Here is a 15,755-nt window from a genome sequence, read left to right as displayed (position 1 = left end):
TACCCCACAATTATTTTTGTTAGGTATTGTTACTGATTGTGATACTAAAGAGATTATATTGATGTTAAATTTAATTACAGCCGCAAGGCTGTTAGTAGGGCAATATTGGAAGAAGGAATCTTTGCCTACCTTGCAAGAGTGGTTTTTTAAAGTTTCTTATCTGGCGGAAATGGCAAAGATTTCGGCTTTTTAAAAGGAGCAATCACAAGAGAAATTTTTTGCCGTATGGGAAAAATGGATAAATTTCATACAATATAAATTGGCTATAAAAAAATACCATTTAGCTTTTTCATAACTTGTATTTAAATTTGATATTTTATAGATTGTATTCTTTCTTTCTTTTCTTTTCCTTTATTTCTTTTTTTCTTTTTTTCTTTCTTTTCTAAGTATTTTTTTAATGCATATGTTTTTATTGTTATATATATTTTATTGTTAATTACCTTATAAGTTGATTAATTTTTTTTAGAATTTTTTAAATTTTAATTAAGCCTATATTCAGCTCTGGGAAGCTCGGGGGGATGGAGGGGGGTGGTTTGGGAGGGTTTGGGTGAGGGTTGTTTTATTTTTTGTTGTTTTTTTGTTTTTTGTAAAACTTTTAAAAAAAATTCAATAAAAAAAAAAGAAAAACAAAACATGTTGACAATACAAAACATGATAATTAAAAACAACACATAATCAGAATGCACTTTTAGTTAAGTTTTTTCTTAGTAAAGACTTGAAACATCCATTAGCAACTAACATTTTAAAAAAATCTAAGAGTATTTAAATGTAAATACCAGCCATTAAGAACTTGTAATTTTCAAGAGGCAGGATTTAAATACGTTCCCCTCTACTTCCATAATGAATAGTATCACTTCTTGGTTGCTGATTTTTGAAGGTAGAAATTTCCCATTAGTGTTGATTCTCTGTTCTATAACTCTAGAATGGCTTTTCTGACCTCTGCTATAACTAACACAGACTCATTATCCATATATTCAAGACTCTCTCCCTCCTATTTCTATATTCTTATAGCCTAACATAGCTGTTTGCTAGGTTTGCTTAACTAATCTTAACCATAGAAAGATTTTCTACTATCATTAAATATTTTTCTTGGTTGCTTCTCATGATGGACTTTTCCTATACCTGGGTTGAAAAATTCCAGATGACCACAAAATGTTAGCACAGAATGATTTTTTATCTCTCTATTGCCAATACATGTTTTCCATTGACTCTATCTATCGTCTTCTTTGTGCCAACATGTGCTATGTAATTAATTTTAGACTACGCATTAGACCAGTGGTGGCGAACCTATGGCACGCATGCCAGAGGCAGTACTCAGAGCTCTCTCTGTGGGAACACGCACTGTCACCCATCCCCGCCTTCCCTTGTTGCCCCTTCACCAGCAGCCGCCCCAGAGGAGAGTCACTGCAGGGCACAGCCCAGGCGGAGCAGCGCAGCCAAGGACATGGCAGCCAGGCAGCAGGGACAAGACTCCGCCCTCATGCCCTGTCATGCGCAGCTGATGCTGTGGGCCCGGGTGGAGGCATAGCTCCCATGGCACTGCTGGGCCGCCTGGGTGATCTGGGATGGGCCATGGAGGCGATGAGTGGCCCTGTGGGCAGGCAGGATGAGGGAGAGGCAGAGCGGGGGTGGGACAGGCAGGGAGGGGTAGAGCAGGCAGGATGGGGTGGGTGTCAATGCTGCAAATATAGTATATTCCTGCTTTTGACAATATGCAGAACTCTCTGGTATCTATGGGGTTAATACAGAGCAGAAGGGGGGTGGGGGTAAAGCCCGGGAAAGAAAGAAGAAAACCTTTGACCTTCACACTAATTGGATAATGTGATATATGACGGCTAATTTAGGGAGGGAACATGCTGATAATTTAACTGCTCAGAGGAAGAGAACTTAGATCCTAGCATCCCTCCGTTGTGCCTGTGCCAACATTTTGTAACAATAAAAGACTTTTAGAAAAATAATGCCTGGAAGTTCTTTGAAATGTTTCATTAGCCAGAACCATAACAACATACTAGGATCCCACATTTTTTTCAAACGACCTGGGGTCCCAAACTCCATCCACTGCCTCTAGGTTGAGAGGAGCTGGTAAAGATTCGGGGGAGATCTCATTATGGAGAAAGATTGCCTGAGGCCAGCCCCATGGCTGCAACAGTTTCCCCGGGGGGGGGGGAAGCGACAGCCAGCAAGCCGGAGGACAGAGGAATTTGGCAGATTTCCCAGCTGAGAGCAAAGACTTCAAAAGCAGAATGGACAGATAACACAGTTGTGGGTGAGTCAATGGAAAGATTTCAAAACTCAGAAATGAAAACCAGAAATTAATTCCTACAAAGTGAAACCTATAGCTCTTCCATTGCAGATGTGCCTGCCAGGGACTCCAGCCCTGAAGAGAGAGAGAATCCCAGTCTGAGTCCTCTGCAGCAATGGGGAGATTGGGTTTCCCAGCAGGTGGCTGATCCATGTCCTCTGAACTTGCCACAACTAATAGAGGCCTTGCAATGCCTTGGGGTGGTACAGAAACCAGGAGATCAGCAGCTGGTGGGAGAACAGCCACAGCAAGGAGATTGCCCACAGCCCCCAAATGTGCAACCCCTGGCCATAAATCAGCAGGCAGGATGGGGCCAACAGCAATTGGGGGCACCACATCAACTGCAGAGGGCCCAGCAGCCGTGGGACCAGCAACCAGGTTGGGGCCAGCTGCAACATCCCCAGTGGGGGCCACAGCAGCCTGTGTTCACACCACCCTTCAAAGCAGGGGACCCAGAGAAGCTGATTTTTTTCCTCAACCAAGTGCATTCTCACTTGAATCGCTGGGCCTATCTCTATCTGGAACCAGAGGCCATGGTTGATCTCATTGCGTCCAATCTGGAGGGAGAAGCATCTGAATAGCTGAACAATCTATATAGCGAGCAAGCCCCCAAATTGAAAGATCCCCACGTCTTTCTCTTAAGACTGAGAGAACGATTGGAGGACCCATCCATTGGCCTCAAAGCAGCAGGACAAATTCACAAAATAAAACAAGCCGGGAGGCCTGCCCTGGAGTACGTGCGAGAATTCCGCAAGATAGCAGGTCGAATAGAGGGGTGGCCTGAGCAGTCCCTCACCCATTACTTCATCGAGGGATTAGACCATCACCTCTCTCAGGCCTGCATCTATAGAGAAGTACCAGACAGCTGTGAAGTGGTACCAGACAGCTGTGAAGCTAGATGTTAAGCTCTCTCGCTATAAGAAGCCTCCCCCACACGAACCCGAGCAGCAATCAGAGCTACCCAGACAGCAATCACCCCCACGAAAGCCTTCAACTACTGCAAGGGCTGAGAGACCCAGGCCACCTACACGCCCTTCCTTCGAGTGTTTCCGGTGTGGACAAGGAGGACATCGAGCGGCCACCTGTCCAGTCCCCTACCCCCGACTGCAGAGCAGACCAGAACCAGCAATGCGAAAGAAATCTGCTCAGCGGCTAACGAGAGAAAAGTCCAACCGACTCACGCAGGAATCTGTCACCCGGGTTACACCCCCCACCCAGGAGGACGCCGGGACTCCAGGTGGACCCACCCCTCCTCTACCCTTCTTTGCCAGCAATGATGAAGGAGAAAACGACCCGATGGTGAGTCAACAAATCCTGCCTTTTTCACTGGCCGCCAAATTTATAATCCCTAAGTCTGGGGCACAAATGGACTTAAATGTACTAATTGATTCGGGATGCACCCCTGCATTATTAGTCTGGCATTTGCCATGAAAATGGGCATACGGGCAAAACAGCTTTCCAAACCAGTGAGGTTTGAGAAGCCAATGGCTCCCTGATGGGAGGGACTCTTGTCACATAATTAATCGAGCCTTTACACCTAGAAATAGGTGCACACTGGGAGTTTATTCGCTTCCTGGTGGCTCCGAAAATGACTGAGGCAGTGATCCTAGGACTAGCCCGGTTAGACAAATGGAAGCCGTTTATCTGGTGGGAGAAAGGAATGAGAACTGTGAGACTACCTATAGGGCCTGATCCCCCTATTGATTCAACAGATGTTGCTGGACATCTTAGGCCACCCAATGAGCGAGCGCACATGCTGCCTCACTGTTTCCAGGCAAACCAGTCATCCCCAAGGAATACTGAGACCTGGCGGAGGCATTTAGTGAAAAGGAATGTGACGCCCTACCCCCTCACAGACCCAATGACTGCTCCATTGAACTGGTGCCCGAAGTTAAACTCCCACGACCAAGAATGTATGCCATGTCTCCCCCTCGAAATGGAGGAGATGCAGTGATACGCGAACAAAAACCTAGCGAGGGGTTTATCGAACGGGTCAAATCTTCCATGGGAGCCCCTGTGTTGTTCAAAGAGTCTCTGCGGAGAGTATAAGGGCCTCAATGCTGTGAGTGTAGAAAATAAATACCCCCTCCCCCTCCTAAAGGATTTATTAGCCCATCTGGCTAAGGGGAGGTCTTCACTAAATTAGACCTGAGAGAGGCATATTACCGAGTGAGGATAAAAGAGGGGGACGAGTAGAAAACTGCCTTCAATTGTCCTATGGGGAGCTATCAGTTCAAAGTCATGACATTTGGACTACAGGGGGCCCCAGCGGTATTTAGGCAGTTGATTAATGAGGTCCTACATGATCACTTGTACAAAGAGGTTTTGATGTATCTTGATGATATCCTGATATACAGCACGAATATGACTGATCACTTAAAGCTGGTGAGAAAAGTATTAAAGAAACTATTGAACGCCAAGCTTTATGCCAAATTGTCGAAGTGTGAATTTCACCAAACCCAATTAGACTATCTTGGCTACCGAATTTCCAACGAGGGTATTGAAATGGATCCAGCCAAGGTGAAAACTATAATTGAATGGCAGCCCCCAAACAGCTCCAGAGCTTTCTGGTTTTTGCCAACTTTTATTGTCAATTCATCCCCTCTTTTGCCAAGATTGCCCTACCTCTCACAGAACTACTCAAAACAGGCAAAGGAGGAGGGAAACCACGACCAGGTCAACCACTAGCATGGACAATGGGCTGTCAAACAGTTTTGAGAATTTAAAGAGACTATTTGCTGCTGAAACGGTTCTAAAGCACCCCTGCCCAGGGGAACCCTTTGTGATTCAAGCCAATGCCAGCGATATGGCAGTTGGAGCTGTGTTATTGCAAAAGAACAAAAATGGGATCCTGCAACCCTGCGCCTATACCTCTAAGAAATTTACCGAGAGTGAGCAGAGATGGGCAATCTGGGAGAAAGAGGCCTTCGCGATTAGATGGACGCTATTAAACAGGCGACACTATCTAGAAGGTAGCAAGGTGCCATTTGAAGTATGGACAGATCACAAAAATCTAGAAGCACTGAAAACTCCCCACAAATTGTCCCCAAACCAAGTTCAGTGGGCACAGTATTTTAACTGCTTCAACTTCACTCTAAAGTACATACCAGGAGGAAAGAACTTCCTAGCTGATGCGTTATCCCAGTTACCCCAGTACAAAAGTGAACGAGAGGAGGTTAACGAGGCAATTATTCCCAATCCATAAACGGCTGCTCAATTTACACCTCGCAGGGTCCCCAATCCTGATGACCCTGGGGCGAAGATAATAAAATGAGAGCTCCTCACTAACCAATGATAATCAAGCCTCCCTAACATGCAGGGATGGCTTGGCTTACAAAGGGGGAAAGCTATATTTACCAGAAGCGCTCCATCTTACTGCTCTCGAACACAGCCACGATGCAAAACAGGCTGGACACTTTGGATATTTGAAAACCCTACACCTCACCCGCCGGCAATTTTGGTGGCTGGGGCTGAAAAAGGATGTGGAAAACTATGTAAAAAGTTGTACTGTATGTGCCAAAATGAAAAGAATCCCAGGGAAAACCCCTGGGTTACTGCAACCCATGGCAGACCCTTCTCAACCATGGGAAGAAATAGCTATGGACTTTATCGTAGACCTACCTAAAAATAGTGGAAATACTGTCATCTGGACTGTAATAGACCTGTTCTCAAAGCAGGCTCATTTCATTGCCTGCAAAGGACTCTCATCTGCCCAATGACTAACCAAATTGTTCCTGAAACATATCTACCGGCTGCATGGCGCCCCTAAGCGAATAATTTTTGACAGGGGGGTGCAGTTCACAGCAAAGTTTTGGAGAAGTTTTCTTTAATTAATTGGATCATCTCAAGGTTTATCATCTGCTTTTCATCCAGCCACCAATGGGGCCGCAGAAGCCGCTAACAAAATGGTTGAGCAATATTTTAGATGCTACGTTTCTTACCAACAGACGAACTGGACTGATCTCCTCCCTTTTGCGGAGGTGGCATACAATAATTCTGTGCACAGCACCAGCTACATGCCTTTCAGAGTGGCCACAGGAAAATAGTTCAGCCCAATACCTGAATATCCTCAGTTGTCCTCCGCTTCCCAGACACTTGATCAGTGGGTGAGGGGATGGGAAGAAGTTTGGAAAAACACAAAAACTGCTTTAAAAAAGACTTTTGAAACCTATAAAAAGCAGGCTGATAGAAAGAGGGCTCCCCAAAGAACACTCCAAGTTGGGGAGATGATTTACTTGTCAACTAAGTATTTACGACTCAAATTACCCAGCAAGAAATTGGGACCTAAATTCTTGGGGCCTTTCCCCATAGTAAGGATCATCAACCCTGTCACAGTAGAACTAAAACTCCCTAGACTTTTAGGGAAAATTCACCCAGTCCTCCATTGTAGCTTGTTGAAGCCTTATCGGGGCTCCACTTTAAGACCTCCTCCGAAGAAGGCACCTGGGCCCCTCGTAGTCGCGGGACAGACCCACTATGAAGTGAAACATATTCTTGACTCTAGAATCTTCAGAGGGAAATTGCAGTACCTAGTGCAATGGAAGGGATACCCGTTGTCTGAAGCCACCTGGGTGAAATCGAGTGAAGTGAAAGCTGACAGATTGGTCAAAAGGTTTCATGTGAAACACCCCAACAAACCGAAAGATAACCCTTAACATATGCTTTTGTTTACTTTACAGGATCTTTCCTTCTTGTAAGGGGGGCCGGATGTCAATGCTGCAAATATTGTATATTCTTGCTTTTGACAATATGCAGAACTGTCTGGTATTTATGGGGTTAATACAGAGCAGAAGAGGGGTGGGGGTAAAGCCTAGGAAAGAAAGAGGAAGAAAACCTTTGACCTTCACACTAATTGGATAATGTGATATATGACGGCTAATTTATGGAGGGAACATGCTGATAATTTAACTGCTCAGAGGAAGAGAACTTAGATCCTAGCATCCCTCCGTTGTGCCTGTGCCGACATTTTTTTTTTCAAAGATAATTTTTATTAAATTTTGACATTTTACAAAAAACAAAACAATCTTCCCCCCAACCTCCCCAACCCTCCCATTCCCTCCCCCGAACTTCCCAGAGCTGGATATAGGCTTAATTAAAATTTCATCAAAAAATCTTAAAAAAAGATATAAACCATAAATAAATCTAACATTAGTTAAAAATCTAAATACATTAATTAGAAAAATTATAAAATAATTAACAATAGTATATATATAAAGAAAACATGAATACAAAAAATAAATGTTTAGAAAAGAGAAAAAGGAAAAAAAGGAAAAAAGAAGAACAAAGAAAGAAAGAAAAAACCAAAATATTCCATTTTAAATATAAATTGTTAAAAAACTAAATAATATTTTTATATCTAACTTATGTTGTATAAAATCTATCCATTTTTTCCATACCGCAATATACTTCTCTTGCAATTGATCCTTCAAGAAAGCCGAAATCTTTGCCATTTCTGCCAAATAAGAAAAATTAAGAAACCACTCTTGCAAAGTAGGCAAAGATTCCTTTTTCCAACATTGCCCTACTAACAACCTTGCGGCTATAATTAAATTTAACATCAGTGTAGTCTCCTTAGTATCACAATCAATAACGATACCTAACAAAAACAATTGTGGGGTAAATTTTACCCTCCTTCTAAAAATTCTTTGAATATTCCACCATATCTTAATTCAAAAGGCTTTTATGTTTTTACACGACCACCAAATATGATAATAAGTAGCATCGAAGCATCCACATCTCCAACATTTAGGCTGTAAGTCAGGATACATACGAGACATTTTTTGTGGATCAAGGTGCCATCTGTAAAACATTTTATAAAAATTTTCCCTTAAATTCTGGGCTTGTGTAAATTTAACATTTCTCACCCAAATAGTTTCCCAAGTATCTAATAAAACTGGTTCACCAAAATTTTGTGCCCATTTAATCATACATTCTTTAACTAATTCTGCTTCTGAATCCAATTCTATTAACACCCCATAAATTCTCTTAATGTGAGTTCGTCTTTGATCTTTTACTTGTTTAAAAAAATTCTCATCTTCTCTAAGCAAACCCACATTACAATCTACCTTCCATCTATCCACAATTTGTCTATACTGAAACCATGAATATATAATATTTTCTTGTGCTAAATCTTCCAAAGATTTTAACTGCCAATTTTTACCATCCCATCTAAGTAATTGTGCATAAGAAACACTATCCATCTTAACTCCTTTCCTTATCTCCTCTATCGCATGCCATGGTATGGCCCATAATGGAATTTTAGAATCAGTTCTATAATATTTCCTCCAAACCCGAAGTAAAGAAATCCTTATAATATGAGATTTAAAAACCCTATCAACCTTTTTATTAAAAATTAAATAGGCATGCCATCCAAAAAGTAAGTCCCAACCCTCCAAGAGGAGTATTTCTACATTTGTTAAATTAACCCAATCACTAATTAATGTTAAAACCACAGCATCATAATACAATTTCAAATTCGGTACCTTGAGTCCACCTCTCTCATGAGTATCTTGTATGATTTTAAGTTTTACTCTTGGCTTTTTCCCTGCCCAGATAAATTTATTGATACCTTTCTGCCATTCATTTAAATTAACCTCATTCTTTAAAATAGGTATCATTTGAAATAAAAAAAGAAACTTTGGCAGAACATTCATTTTAATCACCGCAATTCTTCCCAGAAGAGATAATTGCAACTTCTCCCAATTTTTCAAATCTCTTTGTATCTTGACCCACAGCTTTTCATAATTATTTTTATACAATTTTGCATTAGAGACAGATAAAGTAACCCCCAAATATTTTACCTTGTCAACAACCTCAAAATCTGTCAAATTAACCAAAGTCTGCTTATCCAGATTAGTCATATTTTTGGGTAATATTTTAGTCTTATTATTATTAATTTTAAAACCTGAGACCCATCCATATTGATGTATCAATTGTAATAACTCTACTACACAATAAATAGGTTGTGATAAGGTAACCACCAAGTCATCTGCAAAGGCTCTTAATTTATATTCTTTTTTATTAACTTCTATTCCTTTTATTTGCTGTGATTCTCGAATTTTAATCAACAATTTTTCCAAGGTTAAAACAAACAGCAATGGTGACAATGGACATCCCTGTCTAGTCCCTTTTTCTATTGTAAAAACCTCTGACAAACCCCCATTAACTATAAGTTTTGCCGTTTGTTTTTGATAAATAAGACCAAGAGCTTGTAAAATTTTTCCTCCAAAGTTCATTTTCTCAATTAATCTTAACATAAATTGCCAATTCAATTGATCAAAAGCTTTTTCAGCATCTAAAAATATCAATCCTGCGGAAACTTGATTATTTTTATCTAAATATTCTAATAAATTAATGATTTGTCTAACATTATTCTTCATATACCTTCCAGTTATAAAACCTGTTTGGTCTGTGTGTATAACATGATGTAAAACCCTCATAAGCCTATTGGCTAAAATTTTCGCAAAAATCTTATAGTCTACATCAGTGGTTCTCAACCTTTCTAATGCCGTGACCCCATAATACAGCTTCCCATGTTGTGGTGACCCCAGGGGCGTGGCCACCGAGTGGGTGTGACCACTGAGTGGGTGTGCCCACTGAGTGGGCATGGCTACCGAGTGGGTGTGGTCACCAAGTGAGCATGGCCACTGAGTGGGCGTGGCTACCGAGTGGGCGTGGCCGCCAAGTGGCCGCCGCGGGTCCCATCGCCGCAGCAGATGCACAGCTGCCCTTCCTCTTCCTTGACGCAATCTTTCGCCCGCCCCAGTGACTCCCTCCCCTTTCTGGGGTCCAGGCATACCCTCCGGAACCCCGGTGTTTACCGACTGCAGGAAGCGCAGGGTGCCCACGTAATCCTGCTGGCGGTCCGTATCCTTTGCCAGTTCCAAAGGGAGAGTACTGGTGCCGGGGGCCACTGCCCCCGCCGCCGCTGCCACCGACGGCTCAGATACCGACCGCACTTCCATGGCTTCAGCCTGCCTCAGCTTCCAGATCATCCCGACCCCACTTTCCTCACTCCGTGGCCGGCTTTAGGCACCCTCCATCCCCGAGGCGCATGCCAAACGCACCACAAGGATCGAGTCTCCCGAGCTCGACCTACCAGCAGGAGCGTCGCGCTGGGACATGGCGAGGAGGCGGCGTCGGCAGCTAGGAGCAGAGCACAAACAGCGCTGAATGGAGAGAAGTGTTTCTCTCCATTCAGCGCTGTTTGCGCTCTGCTCCTCATAGCCGCCGCCTCACCATGTCCCAGCGCGGCGCTCCTGCTGGTACGTCGAGCTCGAGAGACTCGATTCTTGTGGTGCGTTTGGCGTGCGCCTCGGGGATGAAGGGCGCCTAAAGCCGAGTGGGGAGTGGAGCGTGCGCCAGCAGGAGCGCCGTGCTGGGACATGGCGAGGAGGCAGTGGCGGCTACGAGGAGCAGAGCGCAAACAGCGCTGAATGGAGAGAAACACTTCTCTCCATTCAGCACTGTTTGCGCTCTGCTCCTCGTGGCCACCGCCGCCACCTCCTCGCCATGTCCCAGCGCGGCGCTCCTGCTGGCCCACGCTCCACTCCCCACTCGGCTTTAAGCGTCCTTCATCCCCGAGAGAGACTCGATCCTTGTGGTGCGTTTGGCGTGCGCCTCGGGGATGGAGGGCGCCTAAAGCCGAGCGGGGAGTGGAGCGTGCACCAGCAGGAGCGCTGCGCTGGGACATGGCAAGGAGGCGGCATCGGTGGCTACGAGGAGCAGAGTGCAAACAGCCCTGAATGGACAGAAGCGAGTGGTGAGTGGAGCGCGGGAAGGGACTTGACCAGGGCAGCGGGCAGAGGGGAGGGTCGGCTCCGGAGGCGGAGGTGGCACTCAGAAGTGAGGGAGGGGGTGGTGGCGAGACGAGCCCAAAACAGTAGTCTGGAGAGCACAGCAGGCGACGAGGGGAGAGGCCGGAACAAAGAGAGAAGCAGCTGGGCAGCAGGGAAAACGAGGGGATTTCTACGATACGATGCAAAAAAAAAAAACCTTGCCTTGGCACAATGGGAAATAGTGACAAATTGATGCACAAAAGTAATTTGGGGCTCATGTTGCTTTGCGATCCTTGACGCTTAGAGAGATAAGTATGAAAGAATTTTTGATTCATTTATTTAACTTTAACAAAACGAACTACAAACTTAAACTCCACTGAAATAATTAGAGAGTACCTGTATACGCCGGAAAATACAGTACATATATTCCTCTGCCAAGCAGAGGAAGCTCAGCGGCAGGCCAGAGAGGAAACTTACTGTTTTTAGTTGTTTTCTCTCTTGCTTTCCGCTGCTTGCTCTCTCTCGCTTGTCCTTTGTATTGCTTTCCTCCACGTGCTCCGAAACCGAAACTTCCTAACTTTAAATAGAAAAAAGCTGCGCATGCGCAAGGAGGAGGGAGGCAGGAACGGCACTTTCTATATAGCCAAATAAGGAAGTAGAACAGTTAGAAAAGGAAAAAAATATGGCGGACAGCGGGGTTTGGCGACCCCCATGAAATGGTCGATCGACCCCAAATGGGGTCGCGACCCATAGGTTGAGAACCGCTGGTCTACATTCAAAAGAGATATAAGTCTGTAGTTCCTGTGCCGACATTTTGTAACAATAAAAGACTTTTAGGAAAATAATGCCTGGAAGTTCTTTGAAATGTTTCATTAGTCGGAACCATAACAGTGGAGCTGGGTTTTGGGCACTCAGTCTCTAAAAGGTTCGCCATCACTGCATTAGACCATTCCTCAGCATCAGAGTTGGCTGATATAACTTTTATTTTCTTAAGAGTAGCACAAAATGCTACTCTTACAAAAGAGGTGCTCCTGTCTACAAATAGCATTTGGGTTGACAACTAAATGCTTCAGTGTTGCAAATATGATATTACCCTTATCTGTTCCTGAAGGCAGAACATAGACTAAGGAAGAGGGATGCAAGACAGCTTCTTAGTATATGAAGCACTGCCATTCATTATTTCATTAAAAAATTACTCTCACTATAAACAACCAACCCAATATGTCCACTATGGGATAGCAAGATATAAATCATAAACTCTTTAAGCATCTCAAACATAATCAGCAGAAAATGTGGATTCTAATTCAATTGTTTTAGTAAAATATTTTTGACCAGCTTGTTTCTTATCCCAATAACAATATAGTATAAATATGTATTGTTTATACTATTATTACAATCAATTTGTCACAAATTACCTTCATTTTCAACAATTACTAAAGCAAATTAAGCGTTGAGAATTACAAGTTTATTTGCATTTTCCGTGGCTTTACCATAAATCAAAACAGCATTAGAACCTCTATAAATACTGAAGAACAGGACAAAAAAACAAGGGGGAGCAAAAAATAAATATTATCATTTTCCTCCCTCCAGCATATGTCAAAATCTGTCTGTACGTGAATGTTGTGCATTTGGAATATGAAGGTCTAGACAACAGTTTTTTGGGGGAAAGGGCAAGTCCCAACTCTGTTGTAAAAGCCAACATCTCCTCTTTCATTTTCCTTACAGGCATAACGTTTGGAAAACTCAGTGAGTAGAAATTATTCCACTTTCCTACCATCTGAAACAGAATGCCATGATTTATGCTACAGATGGGAAATAAATGTGTCTGCACTTTTTACATTTTATGCTACATTTAGAATATATTGTGTATGTCCTCTTAAAGCAGATGTGTGTTCCAGAGTAAATCTTAAATAGTACAGTTTTGTATTAATATTTTTATAAAGAGAGCAAAATATATATGAGATTAGAATGTCTGAAAACTGAATATCACAGCCAGCTCTGTCCTGTGCTACCATATCTGTGGTATCACAGATGGAGAGAGAAAAATATGGTTTAATAGCTGCAAAAAAAACTCTATTCAATGAATATTCCAGGCAAGGTTTTAAATCCTCTCAAGGAATAGCTGATTGGTTATGGGAAAGGAAAGGCCAGTTCAGTTTCTACACCATACTAAAGGCATGTCTCAAAATGTCCACACTGGCTCAGAAGAGAAAGTATACAAGGTAAAATTTACCTAACAGAATTCTTTTAAAATATTGTGTCATTTTCTCAATAAAGAGCTTAACTCTTAACTAAGCAATTTGCTTCCTAAGCTAATCATTTAAAGCAATCTGTCATAAACGGAACTTTTTTTGCAATGTTATTTATAAAATTCTTCATCCGTACTATAGTATATGACTACCTACCAATCTAAATTTGTTTGTTTGTTCTTATATCCTACCTTTATTGTTTTTATAAATAAATAAAAGCAGTGAAGATATATAATATTCTTTCCTCCTATTTTGTCCAAATCTTTCAACTCTGGGCAAAATGCCCAAATAAAATCAGAGATACAGAGATTGTTTTTGACAATGCTAATTATTTATTTGACCTCTGAAAACAGGCGTAGGATAGAAATCTTTTGTATTCCCTGCCTTAGACTTAATAAAATGTAACTTTCTTATTCTTCTCAGTGCTTTCAGCTTCAAAAACTTCAAGAGCTCCTGTTTGGGTTGGGATTTAGAAGAACAGTTTTTTAAACTGTTGTTCTAATGAAATTAAAATATTACAGAAAAGCATTCTGGAAATCATATGCTCTAGGACAGGAGGTAGGGAACCTTGCTCTTTTATGACTTGTGGACTTCAATACCCAAATTTCCTGAACCAGCAATGCTGACTCAGGAATTCTTGGAATTGAACTCCACAAGTCATAAAAGAGCCAAAGTTCCCTATCCCTGCTCTAGGACAATTAAGTTACTAAGCATATTTGCCCTTCTTATTTATTCCAAGTATAGTCGTCAATATTCTAAAGCTTAGTGCCATAGCACATGACTTGTGTTTAAAAGCACTCAGATTCAGTCTCTTGTCAATATTCTCAGTTATCCAACAATTCCAAGTTATTATTTAGATTACCATGCTATATAGATGCTGAGATTTATGATGGAGTCAATCATGACTCAAGTTCAATTCAAAAACAAGGTAAGTACTGGCAATAGCTGGTGTTGGATCATTTTACTAATTATACTAATTATATGGGTTTACTAATATCTATGTTAAACTATTCAATTTCAGGGTTGTTCATAGACTTGTTTAATTGTTCCTTAGATGTCAGGACATTGCTCAAATATGTCTACCAGCAAATGCCTGCTACAATTGTAACATGTTTGCAAACTCTAAGTAGAATTCTACCTAGTACTAATGTTGCTGCAAACACAGAAACAAAAATCACTATACATTTATTTTTATTTTTAGGTCACATTTATTTATTTTAGAGATATATTCTCCTTTTCCTCCAAGCATTCAAGATGGTATACATAGCACTTCTTAATTTCTCCAATTTTCTAATTTCTCCTTGTGGAAATCACCAAGACAGCTTCCATTATTAAAATGGAATTGGGGCTCATCAATTAATGCTGTGGTTAGTATTTTTTTAGAAAAAGATTAAAAAGGTAACATATCTCACCAAGAAATATATTATGGTGCATTTTTATGAAATTACCTTGCTCTGAAGATTCATGATTTCTTTTGCAAACACACTATCAATTGTAGCAGGCATTTGCTGGTAGAATGAGTTAGAAAGTTCTTTCTTAGCCTTTGCTTTGTACTTTGCCTGGAGGGCAAGAGAAAAATAAAGTAACAATTATTTTTTATAGATTAAGATGATATTCATTAAGAAAGTTTCATATTAAATTTTTCAACAATTAGATATAGAATAGATGTTTACCTAGCTGGGACCTAGACTAAATGCAGATTTGATTCTGCAGTTTCCATTCCACTATTAAAGGAATTATCTGTTTAGATGTATTTTTCAGCCTTGTTAAGATTCTGGATTTCAGTTACAAGAGTTGTCTAGCTAACCATGCCGACTGGGGAATTCTGAGAGTTGAGTTCAGACATCTTAAAGTTGCCAAGGCTACAAGATAATGGTTTAGAATATGAGTGTCAAACTCACCATGTCATGTGACGTATCGTGATTTATCGCAACTCTTTTTGCATTGCTGGCAATGGGGTGGGCCCAGTTTCAGTATGATGCAACCGGCCCATGGGCCAGCAGTTTGACAGCCCTGATTTAGAAAAATAGACTTTCCTAGATTTTGGGCAGGCCAAATTGGGTCTGTTTCTGTTTTTAAAAGCTACCATTTTCATAATAATAATAAATAAAATGAAACTAATTTGTCTTCTAATTTCTAAAACTACCTTTGAGAACAATTTAATCATTCCAACCAGTCCTCACAACATGAGCTTTTCTTAAATCCAATTGCCTATCTAATCAATCAATACCATATATTAAAACCTCAGCTCTATAAGGTGCATCTAAGTTGTTTGAGTTTCAACTGAATGTACTATAATTGTGTTGCACCGCAGCTAATTTTTAGATTAGCAGATCTTTAAGCTTAACATTTTAATGCACTTAAAAACAAAATAATATTAATTACCTGCCCCATTTCTTTGAAAAGCTTTTTCAAAAAAAATTCAGA

At 41.4% G+C, this 15,755-nt stretch overlaps 1 protein-coding gene across 10 annotated transcripts in view; it reads right to left on the bottom strand.

Moving 5' to 3' along the window:
* NEBL (nebulette) overlaps positions 1-15,755 on the bottom strand; it is a 241,640-nt gene that overhangs the window by 84,583 nt on the left and 141,302 nt on the right. For 8 of the 10 annotated variants that reach the window (XM_039331496.1, XM_039331495.1, XM_039331489.1 and 5 more), the window contains exon 4: positions 14,777-14,887. The exons of the other annotated variants lie outside the window; for them this stretch is intronic. In XM_039331496.1, the coding sequence (XP_039187430.1) occupies positions 14,777-14,887 (111 nt within the window). The remainder of the gene's footprint in view (positions 1-14,776; positions 14,888-15,755) is intronic. 10 annotated transcript variants of the gene reach the window in all.

Source organism: Crotalus tigris, unplaced genomic scaffold (genome assembly GCF_016545835.1).
Source record: "Crotalus tigris isolate CLP2741 ecotype Arizona unplaced genomic scaffold, ASM1654583v1 scf7180000024437.13266115, whole genome shotgun sequence".
In the NCBI taxonomy this organism is placed as follows: Eukaryota; Metazoa; Chordata; class Lepidosauria; order Squamata; family Viperidae; genus Crotalus; species Crotalus tigris.
Note: the sequence above shows the minus strand (reverse complement) of the source record. Positions and strands in the feature narration are given on the sequence as shown.